The sequence below is a fragment of the Cygnus olor genome, chromosome 2, assembly GCF_009769625.2.
Source record: "Cygnus olor isolate bCygOlo1 chromosome 2, bCygOlo1.pri.v2, whole genome shotgun sequence".
NCBI lineage: Eukaryota > Metazoa > Chordata > Aves > Anseriformes > Anatidae > Cygnus > Cygnus olor.
In genome coordinates, this window is record NC_049170.1 from 71,609,668 (window position 1) to 71,634,871 (window position 25,204).

General features: G+C 42.8%; 1 protein-coding gene across 1 annotated transcript in view; it reads right to left on the reverse strand.

The window, feature by feature from the left end:
- The window catches only part of ANKH (ANKH inorganic pyrophosphate transport regulator), a 99,339-nt gene extending 74,737 nt beyond the window's left edge, over positions 1–24,602 (reverse strand). The window contains exon 1 of the mRNA XM_040550307.1: positions 24,030–24,602. Coding sequence (XP_040406241.1) covers positions 24,030–24,125 — 96 coding nt within the window. The 5' untranslated portion in view covers positions 24,126–24,602. The remainder of the gene's footprint in view (positions 1–24,029) is intronic.
- Between the last annotated feature and the right edge of the window lie 602 nt (positions 24,603–25,204).

The window sequence follows — 25,204 nt, forward strand, 5'->3', positions numbered from 1 at the left end:
TATTCCAGTGCACAATTCTAAGTGCAGCAGTCACTTAACCATTTCTACACATATTTCTCCTAAAATATCAATAGTCAGAATTCGGTGTCCTCTAGAAAGAATAATACTGTCTGGCTCATTGCAGAACTAAAGAGAGGCAAGGATCGTATTTTTCTTTATCACTTTTCCAGTCCGAGAAGCCTCAGAGCTTTATATGGGGATGTAGCATGACGGCAAGGTCTACAAATTTAGCTGCTATGAAATAGAAAATAAAGTGGTAGCATGTAAGAGAGAGCTCTCTTCTGCTTTTACAGGAGTGCTTCTGAAGGGAAGGACTGGGTCAAGAAATAGGTGAGGCCACAGGAAACTGTCCAGGAGAAGGGCAGGAAAAATCACTCCAGAAAGAGACATGGGAAAGGATGGACTTGGTATCTGCAAGTTAAGGGGAGAAATGACATTTATCAGGCTAGACTTGGTGCGCAACATTAGGAGGTTCTACCTGAATACTGCTATACTTCTGCTATTGCAAGTATTCTTGGAGCTGAAACTTTTAAGTTTATACTGAATGACCAAGTTTTCAGAGCCCTAAGATAAAAAGGGAAATTACAGAACCTTGCCTGGCAGACTCTAATTCTGTTGTAGCTTGTCCATAGAGTCAAAGACAATGGAATGGGAATTAAGGTAAGGTGAGTTGGAAGAAATAGTGCGGATAACATCTCTGTCTCCTAAAACCAAATTTCACAAGAGGGAGGAGAGGAGATCATCTTTAAGTGATGTTAACACCATATATGTCATGCTATGCTAATCACTGGTTTGTTAAATGTTGAGGATGGTTTGTTATTTGAACATGTAGGTTTACACATTAACAAATACTAAGCTAAAATCTGAAGTATCAGCAATCACTGATAACAGCATGCAAAAGAAAAAACAAATGAAAAAACAGGCTATCACATTTGGATCTGCTTGTCACCCCACAGCTCCTGAGTGCCCAGTCAACTTTAAATAATTTTTTTTTCTAGATGATGATAGAGAGCATTTCCAGAGTCTTATGCTTCACAGAAAACTGTTTGGATAGGGACCTGTATATTCTTATTTTCCCTTGGCCTAGTGTACCTCCACAGCTGAACCTTTCTCACTGTTCTGGTAACCCCAAGACACGCTTCTCTCACGCAAATTCACTCTGTTCGCATATAACAAAGTAGAACTTCTTGGTTCAAGTGTACAGTTGGAGCTATTCCTCGCCCCGTCCAACCCTGCATGCTTGCCTTTACAGATGCGCATGTGCACAACCATTCACGTTTGTTTAAGCACTTGACTTTCCATTTTCTTTGCATTTGCTGGTTGGTGGTTTGAAAGTGCAGGAGCAGATAATGCTTGTGATATAGCACAGAGATTTTGCAAAAGTTTCTTTTACAGTTGCACAAGAAATAAATAGAATTAGACAAAATAAAAATTGCTGTTTGCATTTTCCAGCTTTGGAAATTTTCCTTTTGATCATTGTTTGCTAGGGAATTTGGGGCTTTTGGAGTATTCAGGGACCTTCACTGATAAAGCTTTGCCTCCTGAATCTCTTTTTTTAAATGGCTGGCAAGATAAGCTCTCCCTGATAACCAAGGGTCACTGAGGTTTAGCGACCTTCCACAGACACCCTTGCGACATCACTGCTTGGAACTGCATCCAAATCTGAACTGTGGATGGAGTTAAGATAGCAGAAGGAGGGACGAGGCTTGCAAACAAAATGGAGCTTACTGTATAATAAAGGTGTTTACATGGAGTTCATAACCTCCCAAATGGAGCTCACACATTGCATTTGCCCCACACAGCCACAAGTGAGAAGTTCTTTCTCCAGTCCGCAGCAGTCAGTATCCATGTTCATAATGGGGAAAGAACAGAAACAGCAATGGTGCTAAACCACATTTGTCTGCCACAGTCAGATGCAATGCAAACACCAGCCTTTCTTTTTTGGTGTGGTGAGTGAAGGGTGAAGGGAGGCATTTTATCTCACATATTACTTGGTAAGCTTTCTCTTTAGCCTGGATGAGCCCCTCAACAGCAACACAAATGCATCTTCTGAGGATCACCGGGGCACCATCAGGCCCGCAGATCTGGAGTGCAGAGATCTGCAGTACACCCCTGCCTCTACCCACTACAGGTTGACCAGGACAAAGTGCCTGTTCTTTGACCATAGTAGCCACAGAAGGGTATCTGCTTTCAAGGTGGCACATTTTCTTAATTCACTCTGGTTCAAAGGCTTGACTTGAATTTTGGCAAAGGGCAGTTCTCACTATGTCAGTGAAAAGCAGGAAACTGGCTGTGAAAAATCATGAAGAGAAACTTAAGAGAGAAAAAAAAATGACGCTCTTATCTCCCAGTGCATGTTTAAAATATCTTATTTATATTCTGCGTTTTAAAGATCATTTCTGTTTTCAGATACAACCTCATTCTGCTAGCAGCAGCCAGACACACAAAATGGCCTAGAGTTCAAAGCAGGAAAAATCAATACACAGATATCATTTTATTTCACGTATACAATCATAGGCTAAATTTGCTTCTATGTAACAGCCTGCAGCTCAAGTGCACTATTTACATCCTAAGTGTCATTTATTTTCAAATACTTTTGGAATGGGGAGGAAGAAATTGAGCAGAGTGGCAAAAGACTTGCATCACACAGTACAGTTTCAGGTACTAGACAGAGCAGACGAAGCGGTGACAGTAAATTACTAACAAGGAAGAGAAACCTGAAAACTGAGTTCTTAATCATAGCAAGCTTTCAGAAACAAATTATAATTATCATTCTATCTGCTGAAAGTACTCCTGTCTCTGACTTTTAAGTCCTCAGCCAACTCAACTCATTAAGCAAGAATTAGTGTTAACACTAACGAGCTGATTCTAACAGGAAGTACCTGGAAGGGCTGTGCTGTCACCAAGTCCTCCTCCATTTGTCCTTGCACCCCAGCTCACAGATGTACTATGTTTTGACTTGGTTTGCTGCACACTTACAGTCAAGTTGCCAAAAACAGGTTTGGGCCCTAGGTGAGAGCAAGAGTGTCAGCAAAGTGAACATCCCCCAGTGGTCCCCAGCTGGGGAAGGAAAGGAGAGAAAGCCGGGTGCTGTTTGAATAAGTCCTCAGAACTGGCAGGGAGGAGGTGCTTCTTGTGGAAAAGACGGAATTTCCTTAGGACTGTGAGGTTCTCTGAGACACGCATTCTATTCACATTTCATCTTAAATGACACTGACCACAGGGCTAAAAATTAGTGGAGTGCTGACACCTACCCTGAGACTGCAGCAGCACTCCAGCTTGTAGTGATCAGTGCTACCCAACTATGGGAAGCAGTGAATAGGTGGCAGTTCAGTGGAATATCAGGTCAGCCTGATATTTAGAGAATTCATTACATGTTTCCAAAAGAAGCATGACTCAGATACATGTGATCAAGAGCATCTGCACAGAAATTGGAGACTGATGTTTGCCAGCAGGCAAAGCACAAGCTGTAGAAGCAATGAACTCAGCTGAAAAGGTGGCTCTTCAGATTAATGGAGGAAACAATCATTTTATCTTTCTGACTATGGCTGTAATCGTAAATAAGGGATTATAGTTCCAGTGTCAAACAATCTAAAGAAGAAAAAAAAAAAAGAAAGAAAAAATAAAAGAAGAAAACAACTTGTACTTTTTACAGTTCTTTTTAAACAGAAGATGCCAGGTTCTCAGATACTAAGATACTACAGTCTGTATGACCTAGAATGAAACATGGCATTAACATCCAGAGTAGTGTCACTGAACTGCAGCAACACTTATTTAAACACAGAAACTGCACTGTCTTCAAAGTCTAAATTCTCTGAATATAGACACAGTGAGCTGGCCAAGATATCATAATGAAATAATCCTTTCCTCTGCACAAGAGCACTTAATTTTTATGTTAAGCTTTCCTTTAGTATCTATAAATCTGCATGTTCACTACTTAACAGATACTGTAATTCTATAGTAAAAGAAGAGGCTGAAATACACACTCCCTAGATGTGGATGAATCAAGATCACTCGAATTGTAGAGTGGAGTTATTGTATTATTTATTTTTAGCAGGACTGCATTTGTTCAGGGTTATATCTTCTCACCAGCAGCAACTTTTTCTTTAATCTTTTTTTCTGAAACACAGTACTGCAACTGATCCTGTTTGCTCTCTACAGCTCTCATATAGCCTTTCTGACTTTGAGCTGTCTGAGGTTTGTTCACGACTTGTTAGTAAATTTGGCTGGACTAATCCTGTTTTCTGTTCCTGTGATTAGTTTTATAAATATAACTGAGGCAATAAAATACTGAAACAGAGTTTCTTTACTCATCCTCAAGAAAGAGGAGGAGCAAAATGCTTTCTATAGTTTCAATGCAGCCTATCTCATGGCCCTCATTTGTCCTCTTTTGTTTAACATTGTTAAAAATGGGTATAGTCTGTAGTATATTTTCTTGCTCTTCTGTAAGTAATTTCTATTTGTAACATTTGTTTGTACAGAAAATTGTGGAAAGGAGAACTACTCATGTAGACTTGTTCTCAAAATAGAATTTCAAATAGAAACTCACCTGACTCACTGGCTTAAGTTTTATTTTCCTGAAACTAGCATTACAAAGGATTGGCTTTATCTGAGCTTCATTCCTAGCCAGCATCTCACACTTCGGCATACTGAGAAGTAGCCTTTTTGTTGTTCAGCAGGTCTGAGCCTGTTCTTCCCAGCTGCCTCCACCCAGCTCCACCAGTGGGCAAAAATGACTTCTTCTGAAGGAGGCACTGCAGACAACATGCCATGGAGACCCAATGACGGCAGAGCCATCGTTTTCTGAGAGCTCTGCATCTTACTATAACAATGATTTCTCCCCAGAAGTAAATTTCAGTTACACAGAAAGATCAGGCTATTAGACCAGTAAAAACAAAGAACATCCTTTGCCTTATTTGTCACTTTCATTAAAATCTGTGAGATTTTGCAACTGTTTTCTATAATTGACATCCTGCAACCTCATTAGGATGATCTCCTAACAGTTCATTAGTAAAAATGCCTCTTCACACATTGCTGCTGTCTCTTTTTCTGCCAGTGGTGAGTGCTGGCTACCTTCCTTTTCATTACCGAGTTCTTGGTCTATGGCAAAAAAATCCTGGTGACAGAGTTAGTACAAGACAGAGGCATTTTCAAGGCAGCATTTCAACTACCATCTTCTTTATTCTTTCCTCTTCTTCTCTTCTGAAACACCATTAATATGCAGTAAACACTTGGTAGTGATTTCAGCTCTATACAATTGGAAGTAAATGAAGCTGAACCATATTATATGAAGAAATACAACCCCCTCACTCTTACTATAGCACAAGCTCCTGAAAGACAGTGCAGAACTGTTAGAGCCACTGGCTTTGATTGTACAAGAGAAAATGTAAGGCAACAGATGGTGTTACTCTCTGCAGGTGAAAAATGGTGGACCTTCATCCTAAATCCACATTCTTCTGACTGGTTAACAGACTGCGTTTGAAGCCTTGCATTTGCTCCTCTCGCCTGATCTTTTCTTCTTTTTTTTTTTTCTTTTCTTCTTTTTTTTTCTTCTTTTTTTTTCTTCTTTTTTTTTCTTCTTTTTTTTTGGTCTGAGTAAAGAGAGATTTGCCTATTGGCATATCCCAGACTCTTGAGTTTTATTTTGCTTTTTACAGAATAAGTTCTTTGTCCTGAAAGCAAAGAAATGTGATGACTATAGCTTTTGTTCCAAGATCTGGGCTGAGTTTTGGGCCATTAAGACTCTTTCCAATTGTAAGATCTCATTCCCTCAGGCTTTCTATGTAATGGGTGATAAAGGAGTTTGAAAGCAAATTTATTGCCTCTTTTTCTTAAAGGTCTTCCTTTTCATCCTTGACAGTGGTAATGGGACCTTTACGCTGATGCTATTGGGTTTCTCCTGAGTGTCTTATTCTTCAGCGTCATTAACAAGATAAGTTATCCCTTCTAAAATCTCCTCCTCCTGTTCACTTTCAAGGTCATGTTTTTGCATGGCTTCAGTGCTAACGTACAGAAAGTTCCCACCGAGCGTATGGAAACTCTACAGACTGTTTTGGATTAGGATTGCATTTATTTGTCACAGATATTCAGGTATTTTTTCTATGGGTATCAGACATTACAGACAGTCAAAAATTTCCAGTGAGCCTAAAAGAACTCAGATGCTTTTGTGTCATGTGATATTCCCCTTCTTCCTTTTTCCCAGACTTCTGCTTCTCTGTTTACAGTTTGGAAGCCCATTTGCATGACATTCATGTTTCTAGTGAGAATTATTTCTGATGATTTCATAGTTTCAATAATGACTTTGAGCAATGACTGAAATCTCTTTGCACAGGCTGCAGCAATTTCTATTTGTAGACAGTCTTTGCTCTGCCTAGTTAACAATGATACAGCAAATTTCTAATTCACTACCAAAAGTGAATGAAAAGGATCACAGTCTTTTTAGGAGACTTGAAAAAATATTTTTTTCACATCCTAAGTACTTTGCTACCTACCTATGGCTTTCAGGAGCATAGTGACTCTTCAAGGAGGGGACGTATTCAGGGAAATGCCAAAACTGCACCCATTTTCCCATGCATGCAGTCTAGCACTGAAGAGTGATCATTGGAGATGAAAAGGCCGCACAGCTACACTTCAGAAAGATTTCAACCTTCCTGAGTCTAGGATGTAAGCATACAGTAAACAGATTTGACACTTTATTTGTGGAAGAATAAACTCTGCTCTGGTTAAGAAAAATATAAAAGCCAAAAGTCTTCATGTCTCGTGAGGGAGGACACAAGCTGAATGCAGCTGGATCCAGGTGTTTCCCCCGTGGGAGAGAATCTGCCCAACAGAGTGCACTGTGGGGATTCCTACTTTCTTCTGAGGCATCCACAGCTGGGGATGGCTGGAGACAAAGGCTACTACTTTGCAAAAACCTCTGAAGTGCCAATGCTAATTAATCCCAATGTGTTCTGGGGACAGGACTCCTCTCTTCGTTGTACACATCCAGTCCCCTTGCACGCAGGCCAGGGCCTACAGCCAGTCCTGCAATACAAATGTCCCTTCACAATCATAAAAGCATGGGATTGCAAAACAGTCCTTGAGAGTAAGAGTGGCAGGAGGATTCACCTCTGTACTCGTATGGCAGCAGGCAGACCCAGACAAAGCTATTGCCTTGCCCTCTCCCTGCCCACTTCTCCTTGGCAGTGTTGAACAAGGAGCAGGGGCAGAGCACCCAGCAGTTCGAAGCAGGCACCACGCACCTGATGCTCTGGCTGTTTGCTTCCATCTGAGGTAAGCAGAGTAATTAGACTGTGCTCAGTCAGCACTCTGACACTCGCGCATACGTGATGTAACTAAAAAGAATACAGAAATGCCCTAGCACAATACAATTCCCTTTCCCTCAACCATGATTTAGCCAGATGAGAATGCTAAATCTCTGAGACACAGAAGTAAGCCTCTAATGCTTCATCATTTCCTCTTCTTACAGGATGCATTGTCCTATTCACATCATAAAATTTTAAAATCACGTTTTTAATTAACTAGAGCAACACAGATATGACTTCTTGCTCACTGCATTTATGCAGAAGCCAACATATTTAATGCTTTTGCTTCTAAAATACTACGTTTCTGAAAGTACTGCATGTTACGGAACTTGTGATAGATTTTCTTTTAATATATTATTACTGTGATAGTGGTTGCTTTGCTTTCAGAAGGACCAAAGCAGCATAATTCAAATGGATGGAAATACACAGACTGTGATTTTCAAAGTGGCCTAAGGGATTTAAGCATTTGTCTCTCCATATAGCCTGGATGCTTTCCCCTCCAATGTTCTTTTGGCACTTCTGTACTTTACTAACAATATGCTATAGCAGTGATGTTTAAAAGGATTTTCAAATCAGAAAGCTAGCCTGCAATTTGGAATGCTGGGGGAACACATAAGCAAAGAGAAAATGGGAAAGTATTTCATGTTTTGAGATCGTCCTAAATCAGGCTTGATGGCAATGACAAAGCAAACACTGAAGCTTGGCTTTGGTTTATCATTAGCATGCAAAACAGAAGAAATGAACAGATAAGCTACCCTGTGAGCAGTGATAAAAGGGCATTGCCAAACCCTTGTAAATTTTGTTTAATGTGTTATCTTTGAAAATAGTTCTTTATGAACTTGAATCTACATTGTCTTCTCTCATTATATTTTTCCTCATTTGACTGAGCAGCCTCCATCCTCGAGCTCATCCCTCTTCTGTCACCCCCCACCCCCACAATCATTCTGCTGGAGCATAAAATGAACAGAGCTTCATTTGTTCACCCGCGCCAGCACCAGCAGTAATGTCAGCACAGCTGAAGCAGCAGCCCTGCCTCCACAGCTCTGGGTGAGGGGACATCTTGCATTTCCGGGAATCATGCATCCTAATTAACTGCTGCTCCTCCGAGAGAACAGCTAGTAGTTTTGTGGAGGTCTCAAGTAAGCAGGGATTTTTTTTTTTTTTAAAAAAGGAAGAGGCACTGAAAACAGTATTTTAGAACTGCTGCATATTCAGAGAGATTTAAAGGATGTGCTATGAGAAAAGAAAAGCGTTCAAATTAGGGCTTAAACTGCACTGGCACATTCTCTGACATAATCACTGGTATAGCATAAGCTCAAGCCAGAGCATCTGCTTTCTTGAAGCTCCACCCATGGACTCCCATTCCTTTATACCTATATACACATGGATTACATACTGTATATATTTATTATATATAAAAAATAATAGTTGTCTGTGCCAGGTTCTGCTTTCTCTCTTGCTATCATGCAACTTACAAGAGCATAGGCTTCAGTTCTCTGCTGTGCTCCAGGCATGCATGCAGCAGAATGGCTTTCATGAACTCAATAGTTCAGCTGAACGATGCAGTTCAGTTTGCCTGTCCCTGATCCTTCCAGATCCTCATTCTTCTGGTAACCTGGAGCCTTCTTCATTTCCAGCTTAAAAGTATTCACTGTTTACACCCAAATGTCACTACCCAGTTTGCTCTTGTTTGTGGGCGGGCAAACACCTTACCTTACCTACTTACAGAGAGCAACCTTATTCATGCTCTATTCTTCTTTGCTGGGATACAGAAATCAAGCTCTTTCAGTTTCTCCTTCCCAGATAATAAGAAACAGAGAAACCAATAGTTGGAGGGTTTTTTTTTGCCTAGTGTTTTGCACAAGCTTGAATTGACCTGCCTTAAGTATGTCTAGCCAGAACCGTGCAAAGTATCATAGGTGAAATCTCAGTTGAGGCATGTATTAATATTTTCTTATCTCTACTGGGAGGCAGGCCATCAGATAAATCCTCCAAGACCTCCAATTTTCTCTCCTTTATGTCATCCTCATGTATTTCATATTCTTCTCTTTTTTTCCCCAGAGAACAGTAGCCCTTTGTGGTAGTATTTCAAGCAGCTTGCAGTGCCTAGGTAGAGAAACACCTATTTGTATTCATGAGGAGATGAATCTGCTTTGGTAAACACAGAAATCTGCAATCTGAACTCTTGAGAGCGCTAGGCAAGCCAAAATCTATCTGCTTCTGAAGCTGTTATTTCACCAACTTTTTTATTTGGAGTACATTGTCCTAGTTGAATGTTCTGATTGTTGCCAGTACACTTGTCAGCCTGGTGCTTCCTTACTCTCCTCCCCTCTTCTGCTTTACTTTTTCTTCATTGTAAGAAGGCTATCATCAGTTTCTGTAAAGTGGGGAGATTTTCACAGAGTCTTAAGATCAATGTCAGGATTAAACCTGTTGTCAGAAGAGGTTTAATTTAGAACAGGTAATGGGTCTGACTCACACCATGCTATTCATGTAATTCATCCCTGATTTGGAACAAGCTTACTCGTTTACTTATGACCTGAAAATGTCTGAAGCCAAATTATATATAGCATTTTAAAAATATTTATAACATTAAGAGTGGTTATAAACATCTCCAAAATCCCTCAAGATGAAATTGTGATGCACACATTCACAATGATAAATGTCTGCCTGAAACCTGTACTGAAAACCTACTTCATGACATCTACAGTGCTGCACACAATGCTTTCATACACATGTACAAATGATTTGACTTCGACATGCTTCTCCCAGGTTTTCAGAAAGGATTGCTTCTAAAAGAATACGCCAAAGAGCCGAACTACTCTGTGATCCAGAAGAGGCTTTGGTGAGATTAGATTCCTTCAGTACTTCAACATCTTTATCTCTGACCTTGCAGGTAAGAAAACATCAGTGGTCAGCTTCAGCAATGAGACCTATATGGCAGGATGAGCTGGCATGTGAGGAATGCATGCAATGTTATTCTCGTCTGTGATCCAGAAATTGGCTTTAAGACTTAGTGAGAGAATAATCACCCTGACCTTCGTTTGCAACATCTTAAAAAAACAGTCAGGATAGTAGGCATTTACCACATGCCATCAGACACCAGCATGCAAGGAGAAAAATTTCACTGCTTCCCCTACACAGCATTGTGCTGAGCAGGGGTTCAAACCAAGCAACCAAGAGAGACCAAGAGGGAGCCACAGGTCACTGGCAGTGGCAGAGCAGTCATACCACGTCTTGCCAGCACTGCAACATGCCGACTAGGAGAGAGGAAACCTATCTGAACCAGACTGACCCAGAGCTGGCTGTGGCGCGGTGTGATGTGGAAGGAGGAATAAAGGTAGCTGGACAGCAAGTTTCCTGGTACTGCAACTGCATGTTTTGGGGAACAAGAAGAGGCAAACATGGATCATTTGCTAGATAAAGTCTTGTAGCTCTGCAAAGCACACATTCCTACCTTGAAGCCTGGCTGTCTCATATGAGATAAATACCAGGGCATAGCTTAGCTTAGACCTCAAATCAAAGCACGCAAACATAAAAAAGATGGCAAGCTAAGCATTTCTCTTGCAGAGCTAGGCCTCTCATTTACAAGGGGGTGAGCAATGGGAACCTTGCTGTTGTCACCACGGTGGACAGCACGCCTGCAAGCACAGACTCTGGAGGAAACCCCTGGAAAAGGCAGAGAAAAGGAAAATTACATTTAGGAGAGGAGAGCAGGTCAGCAGATACCTGACGATTACAGACTGCCCTGGAGAACAGGGCAGCGAGTTGGTGATGCTACGGGGTCGGCGCGGCGGCAGAGGAGCGGCTGCACTGAAGCACTCAGGAGCTGTCCAGTGCCGTCACCGCCCGGCCCAGCGCCGGCGTGCTCAGCCTGCAGCTGAAGCCAAGCTATGCAACACAAACCGCCACTTTTAAATAAACATCTATAAGCAAATAAAAAGCCAAAAATGGGCGGTAAAGGATGAGACTGAGGATGCTCGATCCTTTTGGGTTCAACTTGGCAGGCTGCAGATGCCAGACTGTTACTGCTACATCTGTGCCCTACCATGCAAGGATTCAGTGGAAGGGAAAAAAGGACTGAATGATGTGCAGGGCTCCCTATTTTTATATTCTATTTCTCTTTCTCAGTGGGATGCTTGCTTTCTTTCACAAAGGAATTGCAAAGCAAAGGGACAGACACAGAAGACTTGGGCATTATAGAATCTTGTCTAGTCAAAACAGAAAGAAGTGCAGAGGTATTTGATGCTGTATGTCATGAAACAGAGGCACTACTCCTCATGAAGAGCAAATGAGAGACGCTCAGGCTAGGAGCTGACTTTGAAACCAACTCCCAGAAGTTGCAATAATAGCCTCTTGCAACATGGCTACTAATCCTTTTTTTGTAATCATTCCAAGCTATTTAGGCATCACTCCCCCCTATGCTGTGTCAACAGCAAAGTGAAACAGTGTTTAGGGTCTGCAATACTATAAGCCTGTTAAGAGTTAAAAAAAGTCACACCCTTTATTCTTCGGGCTGTAGAAATACATGGGCAATTTGCTTATTTCTTGCCTCAGTGCTCCATACTCAGAGTTCTCAAGAGATAAGGCAAACTCTTCTCGATATCACCGTATTCATGTGTATTGGTTTCTTTTGAGGTGCAGCTACTATTATTATCAGCACTTGAAAAAAGGTCAAGGATATTAGTGCGTCATGATTTTTCCTCCATGTATTTCTACAGTTCAGTGCAGATTATCCTTTATCGCCAGTTGGACTTGTATTGCTTAACATTCTTCTTGGTACTGGTCATAGAGAACCTGATGGCCTTCTTGTTAAGCTAAATTTATACTGGCAAGACTCCTTTGTCTACTTTTAACTTCTAGCAGGATGAGGGAGGAAAAAATGTCTAGTTTGTTATTTAGCAAGATAGAAGCTATGAAACTACGACCCTGCAGCCACTTGGTATGTAAGCATCTCAGTGTTTTTTTTGGGGGGGTAAAAAGCTTTCTCGACTTAAGACAGGTATTTGCTGGACACTGGGACTTCTGGGATGTTGTGGTACCTCTGAACCGCAAGTTGCCAGGCTTTTTCCTTTCCTGCAGCTTCCCCCTTAATCTAAACTGTTCTTTCTTACCACTCCCTCATCCTGTTTCCCCTTTTAAATTAGTGGATATACACCAAATACAACAGGCTCCACATCTGCACGCTACTGCAAGCCTGACTGAATCCTCGGAGCTCAAGTCACATATATGCAGCTTAACATGAGGTTTCCTGACTAAGTCCTCAGGCAATGATTGTGCCTTTGCTAGCTATTTTCTCTTTAGTGAAACAACTGCCCACAATGTGGTAGGATCTTGCAGGTGACAAAAAAGGCAAGCCACGATCTGGAAAAGCTAGCCCACAACTCTACAGGCCTTTTCCAAACAGTGATTCAAAGCTCACCAATAGGTCAACCCTAAAATAAGAAAGTGTCAAGCAGGCTACCTGCAGTGTTTTCTCATAAATTTATTAAGGACAGAAACATTGGCCTCTGCACATTATCAGCAGAAAACAAAACACAACAAAACAAAAAAAAACATTACTTATACCAAATCCAGAAGGCATTGCTGAAGAAAGCTCCTCCAAAGATGTTTACAATGCTGGAGCGTGTCCTAACCAGTAGACCATTGACTGCATCTCAGAAAGCTCACATAAGAACAAGACGGTGAATGCTGAAAGGTCGTCATGCTTTCATGCTTTGAAATAAAAAGCTCTGAAGCAAAATGACTGCTCACAAGTATATAAAGAACACTGGTGCAGTGATCAGGAGTGCTCTCAAGGTCACATTTTGAAAAGGTGAGATCCATGCAGAAAACCATTTATTCAAAAATAAAGCTGCATTTGCACATGCAACCACCACAACAGCAATGTAATCAGAGGTGTCTCAAACTGTAAGGGGCATGCCACGCACACGTGAAATTACCTAAATAGCTCCATGCACAGCTCTCGCCCTTTCCGTAACCACCTTGCCTTGCATATAAGCCAGTAAGTAATCAGGACAGTACTTAGCACTACTTAGTGAGTAATTTTTCTATAAATGTGTTTTCATGCTCACAAGTAAGACACTATGTACATTTATATATGTATGTATCTTTCGTGTTAGAGAAGCAATTGAGAAATTTATTAACCTGTGGCAAACAGAAAACTTGCTGTGCATGACTATCTTCACTGTCTTAAGGATCTGAAAAATGTTTTGTGGCTTGGACTTCCTTTCTCATCTAAAGCAAATGCTTAAGACTGTGAAATTGTCATGACTCAACATAAACACGGGAAATTGATAGTGCTGTCTTATTGAATTTGGGGCGCAGTGTTACCAGTTGTCTTCTGCTACTGAAATGCAGAGAAAAATGGCCAGAGACGTCTCTGTGACTGTTACAGGACTGGGGTTATCCTAATGGGACTTCAAAAAAGTATGAGCAAGAGGTGGCAAAAATTAAAATTTGATGGAGAGGATGATCCAAACACTCAGATTGGAAGATTTATTCCCCACCACCTGTGAGGCAGCCCATAGACTGTGCACTAGTGCTAGTAAATGGGGAAAACCAACTATCCTCTCAAGCACATCTCACGGTATGTTTGGCTCTGCCAGCTATCATTGGTAGCAGGTTTTAACTCCCCTCCTTAAGCAGTCTCTTGGGTTATGGTCAGTGGATTGCAAATAATCCTAGTGTTCCAAGCCATTTCCAAAATGACAGAGTGGGTGAGGAAGTGGGATGGATTGATGGAGTAAGCTACAAAAGCTAATAACAAGGCGAGGGCCAAACGTGCTGACTGACTAAGGCAATTGTGCTGTGAGCCCTCAGGAAAGCCAAGAGTTTGAAGGGGAGGAAAACCAGGAGAGAATTGCTTGCCCACACATCCTTTCCAGAGGTTGAGACTGGAACCAGGGCTCTGAGCCTTGCCATTCTTCTATTACCAGCAAATTAACTGGGAAATCTACAGGCACAGGGCTTCTTTATGATGCCCCTGCCTGCCCGAGTCACACAGAGGTTTATAGCTACCTGTAAAGAGCTGTACTGCAGGTTTCAATCTGGCCACAAAGCCATGCTGACACCCATGTAACTAAACTGCTTCAGTATTTAAGAGACAACCAGGCAAGGCAAATGACCCACAGGACTGAACTGAAAGACTATTGTCTTTCAGGGCGCGAGGCTGGAAAGCAACGCATGTGTTTTATGTCATCACAGGACCTGAAAATTGCTTTGTGTTTGCTGAGCGTCTTCTCATGGCAGCTATGCCTTTAAGGCCTTTGAAACACTCAGCAAGCCTCCATTGCAAAAGGAGAGGTAAGATCTCTCTTACTTCCACACTGAGGGAATTCCAACACTCCACATCTTTTGCACTGGAGAGCTTCTTGGATTTTGCTAAGCTCAAACAGTTTGCATTTTTTCTCCCCAGTGCTGTCAGCAAGACCCCAGAGTTGCATATTGCTTACCCAGGTAGCAAAGGACGTGCTGTTCCCATTACATGCTTCTAAAATGAACATGACAGGGATCTCACAGTAAATACTTTAATTAAGTACGTAACTCTGATTTCTCTCCCTAGCAAGGCATCTCTGTACATTGAACTTGGAGTTGTATGAAAAACAAAATGTTATCACATAAGAAAACTGTATTATAATCACAAAATCCGAAGTGGCTGAAATTAATACCAGAAATTCTGAACCTCTGAGTTGCAGCTTTTCCATACTCTACTTTGGCATGTGTAAGATACTAGGAAGAGGCCATGCTAGCAGTCCATAACTGCATTGCCCTTCTAGATTGTACTGAGTGTCTTTGAGGAGTACACAGTTGCCAAGTTGCCTGTCTCCCTCACCAGAAGATGTGGTCTTCAGGCTTGACCTATCACATGCAGTATGTTACTTTGATCATAACAGTCTTTGCTTTCAGTGATTCAGTGAATTTGGAACTATGTAAAATGTCACCACCATCTAAAGCCCAGCACTCTTCATGCCAACATATTTTTGAACTAAGTGATGTATGCGATGGAATGACTCCTGCTTTTTACTTGGAAAAATTATCTCAAAGCCTTTTCAGTCCAAATTGTGTTTAATTGCCTCAATCCCTCTCATTGCTCCAGGCCACATTCTTCTCCACAACACTGACCTAGCTAATGCTGTTTCCTCTCCTCCACAATCACACTGCAGTTCATGTTAACTGCAGACGGCTATCAAACTTCTTTTTTTGTCCAAGCTACACATGCTTCGCATCTATAATATTTCCTCTTATGTAACCGACATTTTATTCCAGGTTTGCAGAACTGAAAATGTGAAGTGTCTTCCTGCCCTGTAATGTTGCTAACTATTCATTTTCTCTTCAAATGTGCTAAACACTTTTTTATTGGTGACAGTGGGAATGGTAACAATGGACTTGTGCAACAGTCTGTCTTTCATCTGCAGAGCTACAGGTTCCAGATCAAAGGATCCCAACTTCTTGGTGCACACTGGTATGCCACACCAATGAAAATCTTCATAACAAGCAGGGAGCTGCCCGAGGCCTACTCAACTCAACTCACCTTACTTGGCCATGGCTACAGAAACAGCAGCTGCCACTCGCTGACAGAGAGGTTATAAAAATAAGACACTGGTCTCTGGACCACCTCCCTGCCAAAAGCCTTTCAAATGTATCTGTCAGCAAACATACAAACCTGCTCTGGTGTAGTGCGCTTTCAACAGATAGCCAACAGTAACCTGGACTGCATCAATAGAGGTGAGGCCAGCAGGTCAAGGGAGGCGAGTGCCCCCTCTGCTCTGCTCTCATGAGGCCCCACTTGGAGTGCTGCAACCAGGTCTGGGGCCCCTGGCACAAAAAGGACATGGACCTGTTGGAGTGAGTCCAGAGGAGGGCCACAAAGATCAATAGAGGGCTGGAGCACCTCTTCTCTGAAGACAGGCTGAGGGAGTTAGGGTTGTTCAGCCTGGAGAAGAGAAGGCTCTGGGGAGACCTCATTGTGGCCTTCCAGTACTTAAAAGGGGCTTATAAAAAAAGATGTAGAGTAACTTTTTACACAAGCAGATAGTGATAGGAGAAGGGGGAATGGTTTTAAACTAAGAGAAGGGAGATTTAGATTAGATGTCAGGAGGAAATTCTTTACTCAGAGGGTGGTGAGGCACTGGAACAGGTTGTCCAGAGAAACTGTGGATGCCCCATCCCTGGAAGTGTTCAACAGTGGTAACAGTGATCACTCTTTCTCCAGCAATAACACTCCTGCCAAATAAGAAACAGTGAATTATTTGCATCATCTTGGGGAAAATAATTAACTATGGTTTCATACCATTGTAACACTACACTTTATTTTTAGCTAACTGCTGTTTACTCTCCAATACTTCTCTTTTGTCCTTTCCTAGCATGCATTTCAAATGGGTACGGAAATCAATAGCATTCACAAATAGCAATGCTGTGCTTCACCATACTTTGGAACTTGAATATTCTTAGTTAACATTTCATGCAGGTGTTTTTATTTAGTAGTATATCAGAAAAGAACTAGTCAATAAAAACTGCATATGCAGACAAACTTTAAAGTACGGTAACAAAATTCTGTGGAAAACCTTCCACAGGAGTGGTACCGTAGAGCAGAGAGAAGATGGAGAACTGCAGAGCTTTGCTGTTTCAGACACTGAAGTTCATGGGTCATTCAGGTCTCCTGTTCTTATGGCCATTCTTTTTTTAATTCCCAGGCTAAAGCTTATCTGAAAAGGCAGTAGCAGAGTCTAAAACCATAGCTACAGGAACATCATACTGGTGAAAATCAAGCAAGCAGAAGGAAGCGTAATCTGATGTTCTAGCTGCATACTAACACCCCTGCTTCCCCCTCCCCAGAATCCACAGACTTCCAAGTACAGAAAGGATGAGATACCAATACCTACTTAAATGAGCTCATTAAAATCTGAGGTCATTACAAATTTGCTGTATTTTTTTTTCAGAAACACATGTTCTGACATGCCATTTAAACTGGAATTGAGCTTTGCAGTAATACATGTTATTTAAGAACATCGCAGATTTCTGAAAGTAGCTACAAAGCAAAATCTGTTTGGAATTGCTCAGTTTTGTGCACCAAGGTTTCTGCATGAGTTGGCAGTTATATTTACATTTTCTATTTATACAGCAGCTTACATCCATGTTTTATAAACATGAAGGAATAAACTTTGTAACTGCCTTGTGAAACACATAACAATTTTAGAAGTGACAAAACTGACACAAAAAAAGGGATAAATGCCTTGTCTAGGATCCAGATAGCAAGTCAATTAATAGCAGGCATTTATACTTTTAGAGCTGAAGCCTTGCATCTGTGCCTTCTTTGCATATAAAAACAACCACTTATCTTCAGTCATAAGATTGGTTGTGTCATACAAGCTTTTATATAGCACCAACTTATCCATGCAGCAACAAAAAGAGCAAAGATGAAAAAGAAATCAGTTCAGGACAAACCAAATGCAATCAGAAATCGGCTTTCTTGTTTTTGTAAAAATGCAACCAAAATTAATGAACAAAATCCCAAAACAAATCAAATGGTCAGTTTAACTCAGACACAGAAGTTTTACTTTTGGGATTTCTTTCTATGATGCAGAATACAGTGGCTCAAACCCCTTTCAACATTTCAGTTTTGTAACTTATGTTTCAAAATTAGGCTCAGGGCATTTTCATCTTTCCTTATTGATGCTGTGCCCTATCTCCCAAACAAGCAGCTGAAGTGCTTGGCCACAACGTGACCCCTTTCCAGTGAGGGACCAGAACATCTCCAGAGAGATCCCTCTCCCCTAGGGACTGGGACTCGGGACCACTATGCAAAGTGGTAAATACCCCTGGTCTCCCACCACATCAGCTGATTTTCTGGTAGGGAGGGTTGTTTCCAGCCCACAGACTAAAAGTTTTATTTCAAAACAACCTACTGGGCAAATGCCATCTGCATTCATACTTCTGAGATGCACTAAACTTCCACAGAAACATAACTGCCTGGCAGGTGCTGAGTGAGATTGTTTCTCCCTCCCTCCTTCAATTCCTTCATGGAAATAGGTTAGCTCTTCAGCTACACAGCTAGCCAACTACTTCAAACATGCTCAGGCATCACCAAGAACAAAACCTGCCAGTTCTTAACAGTGAAGTGTTAAGAAAGCCCAGAGAAACCATTATAACCGTGCTAACACAGCCATGTGGAAAGCAACAGGGGTGGGAAGCAGGGAACTGATGGATTTTGTGAAGGAATAAGAGGGTAGGATTAAAAAAAAAAGTTACTGACAAATGAGTTGTATCACAGATCCTTGCTCTGGGTTATATATTCTGCAATACAGTCGTGTGGAGCACTGCAGGGGACTCGTTCCTCATTCTGAGGTTCATTCTCACAATTTCTAGTACTGTCCGAAACCTTCAACAGCCCCACTGCTCTTCATTACCTGTTCATTTTTATCTTATGTGCTACAAAATGCAAATATGCATTGGTTTAGGTGCTGGGAGTATGTGCCCTTGTTACCTTTAAGAACATTAACGCATTGCTGAGATTGGGCTTTTATCTGCTAATGGTTTATTAGATCTTTGACTTCTTCCCAGATCGCACCGTGCCCTGCTTGCTGTGAAACTCCAGCAAGTACTCTGTATGACCAGCATGTCTGATATCTAACACCCATCACAACTCACGTAGACATAAAGCATAATTAATCACTCAAGAATTGTCCATGTGGTCTGCAGACCACTTAGCACTGGCTTGACCCCCACCGCCCCCCCAGTGTTTAGCAGATGACTGTTAAGGAGCTAGGGCTATAGGGCTCAGGCTGGCATGTACAGTGAACTAAAGGTGCTTTGTTTAGAAAGAGAAAGAATCTGGAGTCAGCTGAGGTTGAAATACTGAAAATTACTACTTTGTGCATGTGTAGTTCAGGTTTTGATTCTATATGGTACCTTCAGATAAGGTCTTACTTGCATTTTCTCACTTTGAACAGAAAAGATAGACGTATCTCACTAATCATTCTTAGGAGCTTCCCTGACTATTTGACTTGTGAATTCTGTAGGAGAAATGAATTCCTTCAAAGTATTATCACTGAAACTTAAAATTAAAAAAAAAAACAACAAAACACAAAAAACAAACATCTGTTGATGGTATACTCTGGAGATGTGTGCTTCTTCAACACAATTTGATCTAAATTAATTATTAAGAAGATTAAGTATCATCTAGTTCACATTCATTTGTAACAAATCAGGCATTTCCATCAGTGTACCATACTAATACTGTGGTTGTGGTAATAACATACAGTCACTGTCCACGTCAATTATTAAGACCTTGTTGGGTTCCTTGTTTATACAGTACTAAAGTCCTACACGATTTAAATGAGTCACTGACCTCTTACAGCAGCAGTAACAGGCATACTTTGCACTCGCACGGCTCCTTTCATCTCGGAGCACTTCGGAAACACGAATTCTCGTTACGTCCCCGTGACACACAGGTAGGCAGGTGTTCGTGCACACTTCAAAGCCAGGTGAACTGTGTGCAGCTCAACGAGGTTACGTAACTTGGCCCAAATCCCCCGGGAACAGCTGGGAATACGAGCTCTCCAGTTGCTTGTTCTGAATGTCCAGACAATAACACTTACCCCAAAAACGAGCTTCATAAAGCATTAATCAAAACGTTTAAACCCCTACCAGATTTGGAAATGGCATGGACAGAAGATAAGCTCACTAATTCTTTTTGATACATTATTCATGACTTGTTTTGCTTTTCTGGCAACACTTTTTTTTTTCTTGAGGAAAACAAACAAAAAAAGAAATCCATTCAAATACAATAAAAAGGTTTGTTTTTCAAGCACTTACTGCAAAAAAAAAAATCTAAAATGTTTAGCACCTCCTTTATGGCTTGGCTGTTTGAACCCAGCTACTGAACTGTGCGTAACATACAGCAGCTTCTCTGCAGGACAAGAACACGCTGTCATCTCAGCAGAAAGCAGCAGTCAGACTCTGCTTGGTTAGCTTTAGTTTCCAAGGAGCTGCATGCCACTGAACATTATGTCTGCATAATACTGCATACCTAATAGTTTTGTTTGTAAATAAAATTGCCCAAACAACTGCTAGTGACATCGGTTGAAATTAATGATTCAGGGCCTGGCTATATTATTCTGTGATTGTAGCTAGAAAGGAAGAAACTTTCCGTTTCAGTGGATAACTAAGGGACAATTGCAGATAGGCCTGCACTGAGGGTTCAGACTATTTTCAAAATATTGCTACTTGTCTGTCCTTTGCCATTCTGTGAGCAGCAGTTATCAGCCACACTTGCAAATTGCATTTCATCCTGCTTAAGGCTGACTGTGCACTTGTGAGAAAGTTTTTCAACTAATTTGCACCTTGTTTTCTCCCCTTTATAACAACACTAATGCAAATGTATACATAAATTACAAATTAGGCCATCATAATCTACGTAAGCAGCTTTGAAACTGTTTTAAAAAGAAAATCAATGGAAGTGGTAACAAATTTTTGAGTTCATAGGTAACAGCAGTGTTATTTGCTGGGTAAGTTGTTCGAGGTTGTGCTCCGCTCCACCGCATGGGAGCAGTTAATCTATTTACTTCCAAGCAAGTACATCTAACAAAATCTTCCATGGGAGCCAGGATTTTTAATGAAAACTCTGATCTACAGCAACCAATTATAGTGAATCTGGGAATAAGATGTTGAGAGCTGAATGCTCTCACTAGCAGAATGAAGGGGAAAATCTCTCTTCTGGTGGTGTTAAGCTCTTTGGATGAAAAACTCTGTTGTGTGTATTTATCTGTGTGTGTGTATACATGGAGATAAAGAAATATGTATCTGCATGTGCATACATACATGCACACATTTGTGCAGAAAAGGAAAATTGAACCAAAATATTTGGGATAATTTTCCTGAAGGCCTTACTCTCAGCAGAAAACTTCTGAAAAGCTTTGTTGTACTGTACATAAATTGTCAGGGAAATGGGTTGCAGAAGGAAATCATGGAAATGGATTAGAAATGGTTTACTTCACTAGTCTTTTAGCGATTTACCTGGTCATACATCAGGAGTACTTTTTCTGGTAGGAAGAAAAAACAAACAGGTATTTGTCTAAGAAGGTTTTACGAGGTGAACAGATGAGGTTAGATGACTAGACTGGAAAAACTCTGTCATACAGCCTTGGCCAAAAGCGTTATTGGATTAGGGTCCGAGGGTCACCAGGAGACGTTTCACTGGCTATAGTGGTGCTGGAACAGACTGCAAGAGATGAGCTTATCAGTTTTCATAAGCACTGCTCCAGCATTTTTGACTTTCCACAAACAAAACAAAATTGTCATGGGAGACATATCGTATAGGGCAAGGATGACAATCACAAACTATGTTCTGCAAATATTCTATATCCTTACTGTAAATTTCCCTCAGAGTAGCAAGAAATCTAGAGACAGCAGCATACCAAGGATCTGGTAGCCTCCTACTGATGCTGGCTGTTGAACAAAACTGTTCAACACCTAGAAAAGTCTCCCAGGTAAAAAAACTGAGATTCTCTGTTTCTCACTTTTCAATCCCAGGCTAGTATTAGGTTTTGTTAAGAAGGCTCTGCTTTGAACCCTGCTTCCAAATACTCTTCCCCCTTGAGAGAGCAATATATGAATACAACTTATTAAAAGACTTAGGGTATTTTTAAACACCTCTTTCTCCCTTTTCAAGTAAGGCGTGTTCTCTGCCCAGTTTTCTACAGTTACCTCGTACTTCTGACCTATAGTTCCCGTCTCTTTCACAGTATTGTCCAGACGGGGTAACTTCACTTCATGTTAATTTGGCTGCCATTATCATTCCTAGAAATCTTTTTTATCTGAAGCATACATTCACAGAAGGATGTACCGTAGCCTTTTCAGAGCTATCTGTTGGCACGCCCATTCTTTTATGTTGCTTCCATTCAGGCCTGTTATTAAAATTATTACAGTTTTGGAGAGCAGAAACGTGACTGGCTCAGCAAGTCAATATATTTTCAGCGATGCAAGTCTAATAGTAATGTCCTACAGGTATAAAAAATAACTCCCTGTATTACATACAGGAAAATAAAATTACTGTGCTTGTTGTCTGTAAGGGGATCTCTTCAGATGTGGAGTAACTTGTCCCTGCCTCAGTTTCCAGATTTCCTTGGAGGTAAGTCTCCCACCAGACTGGTATGAAAATCATCTTTCCAGTTTCCATTCCCGACTAAAGGTTTTCTGCAGGAGTCTCCCTGCTCACTGTTTTTTTCCCTTTCTAATTAAGCACCTACCCACCTAGCCATCTGAGACAGCAGATACCCCAACTCCCCTGGAGGGGCCAATCCCAACCTATTACGTGGCTATCAAACAAAAACCATTTTCTGAGACATCTTCTTCACAATGCTGTAAAAGTTAGATAAGATAGGTAAGTAACATCCACATGTAACTTGTTCCAGGTCAGACAGAAGGGCCCTCATTTATAAAATTGCAATCTCTTACTTGCTAATTTTTCAAATTCTAGTCCTGAGCATCCTGAAGTTGATGGGACGTTTTTAAGAGCTTGACAAGGATTTTGAACCAAGCTGACCTTGTATGAAGTAAACTGTATACATGCACCTGTCATACCACATTTGCTGAATAAACTGCTTTCAATTTAACTTATTTTATTGATATGACATAGTTACCAGCATTTAAGCCCCGTTTTCCTTGTTGTTTCTACCTTTTGTTTCCCTTGTTTTCCCCCAGCTGTGATTTATAGAAGACTGGCTTACTAGGAAAGTACATAGTTGTTAGACAAGCATCGAATTGCATTTTTTTTAATATCATGGCTTACTTAAATTTAAAGGGAGCAAAATGATATTAGGACAGCCATGATAAACACATGATTGATGTTTACTGCTTTTCCTACCGCAATATCTGTCCTTCGATTTTCCTCGTTACAAACTGGTGAAAGTACACTCATTTTCTGGTATCTTTGCTTACAAAGCATGGGAACATGTGCCTATTCTGGTTAGAAAGAAAGAGCTTCTAAGCAAAACTGAGTGATTTAGGACAAGGCAAAAAGCTGTACGAGATGCAATACTTACTGCGGCTGCCCATCTTAACGCTTGTGAAGAAGCGTCAGTGCATTGTGTCCTATTATAAAGGGAGCCCCTACATTCCAGCCTGACCAGAGGACTGGGGCCTTACCTGTCATAAACACCCAAGGGAGCGACCAGCGAGCTCTCTACATCGCGATGCTACCACAAGCAAGCATCCTTAAGGAAAACCTCGGGCAAAGGGGGCAAGAGCACGTCAATCCCAAACATAATTCGTGCTTCCCACCCGGCATGCCGCTCTCCCTCACGGCGGGGGCCCTGTGCGCCAGGGGAGCGGTGGGGAGAGGCTTCACCTGCGATACCGGGGGGATGCGGAGCTGCCCCCCCCGGCTGCCATCTCCCCCCGTCTCCTGCTTTTCGGGAACGGGGGATCCCGCCGCTGCGGCACCGCCGGGCGGCATCGCCGCGCTGGGGCTGCGGTGGGAAAGGAGAGGGAAAAAAAATAAAAAATAAAAAATAAAAAATAAATAAATAAAGCAAGACCCGGCCGAACACATTATGTAATTTATTATATAATCTTGGGGAGAAAAAAATATGTATTATATATACATATAGATAAAAGTCCCCCTCCCTGTAGCCAGCTTCAGCCCCCGGGCTGAGCGCAGGGGGGAGCCGGAGGAGGGCGGCGGGGCCGGGCCCGGCCCGGCCCAGCTCGGCTCCGCTGCCTTACCTGCTCCCCGAAGTCGATGGCGATGTTGGTGATGCCCAGCGGGACCAGGAAGCGGATGAGGGGCCAGTAGTTAGTGAGCGCTGGAAATTTCACCATAGTCCCAGCTGCGCGGGGGCCCTAAGCGCATCTGCCGCGGCGGGAGACGGGCGAGGGGGGACGGCGGCGAAGAAGGATGAAAGGACGAAGGAGGAGGAGGGTGGCCGCGTGTCGGTGCGGGTGGGCGAGGGGGGAGAGAAACGCCGAGCCCCCCGGCACGGTCCCTCCCTGCCCGGCGCGGCGCGGCCCTGCCGGGTGCTGTCTGTGCGGCGGGCGCGCTGTGCTGCCGCCTCAGCAGCACGCCCGGGAGATCAAGTCCATCCCCGCTGCCCTCCTCCCACACGACAGCGAGCCGCCGCCGCCGGAAAAAAAAAGAGGAGGGACACCGCCGGCCGCTCCTGCGGGCAGCGCTGCCATCCTCGGGGCGAGGGGGCAAGGGGAAGGGCGCGGAGCGGGCCCCCCCCTCCGCCTGACGCTCGCCGGCGGCAGGGCGACGGCCGCAGCGTCGCGCAGGGAAACACCGCCCTCCTCTTCCTCCTCCTCCTCCTCCTCCTCCTCCTCCTCGTCCTCCTCCTCCTCCCCGCCGCTCCGGGGAGCCGCGGTGCGGGGCCGGGGGGCCCCGTCCGGGGCGGTGGTGGCGGCGCCGCTGTCCCGAAGCACGTGGCTGTGAGACACGGGCTGCTGCCTGCCGGAGGCTCGGGGGAGAAAGAGCGGCACCGAGCGGCTCCTCCTGACGCCAGAGAGCCCGGCTGGCTGCCCCGGCCCGGCCCGGCACCGGCACCTGTCGGCCGGTGGGGCACGGAGGGGGCTCCCCCCCATAAAACCGTCGTCTTCCCCGCGGACCTGCGCCCGCCGTACACCGGCCCGGTGCCATTTTGAGGCGGGGGGGCACAGCCAGGCATTCGTGCTGTGTGTCTGACCCCGACCCGGGTAGAAACAGAGCTGGGGGCAGAGGGGGCTCCTCCAGGTCCTTCAGGCCTCGTGCAGGGGCACTTGGAGAGCTACAGGAAAGCTGGGGGTCTGTAGCCAGCCATCCACCAAGACGTCTGACTTGTGGTTTTTGTCTGATAAAACACCCGAAATAAATAAATGGAGAACGTTTGCCAACGTGATCTGTTTGTTTTCCAAAGTCTCTGCCT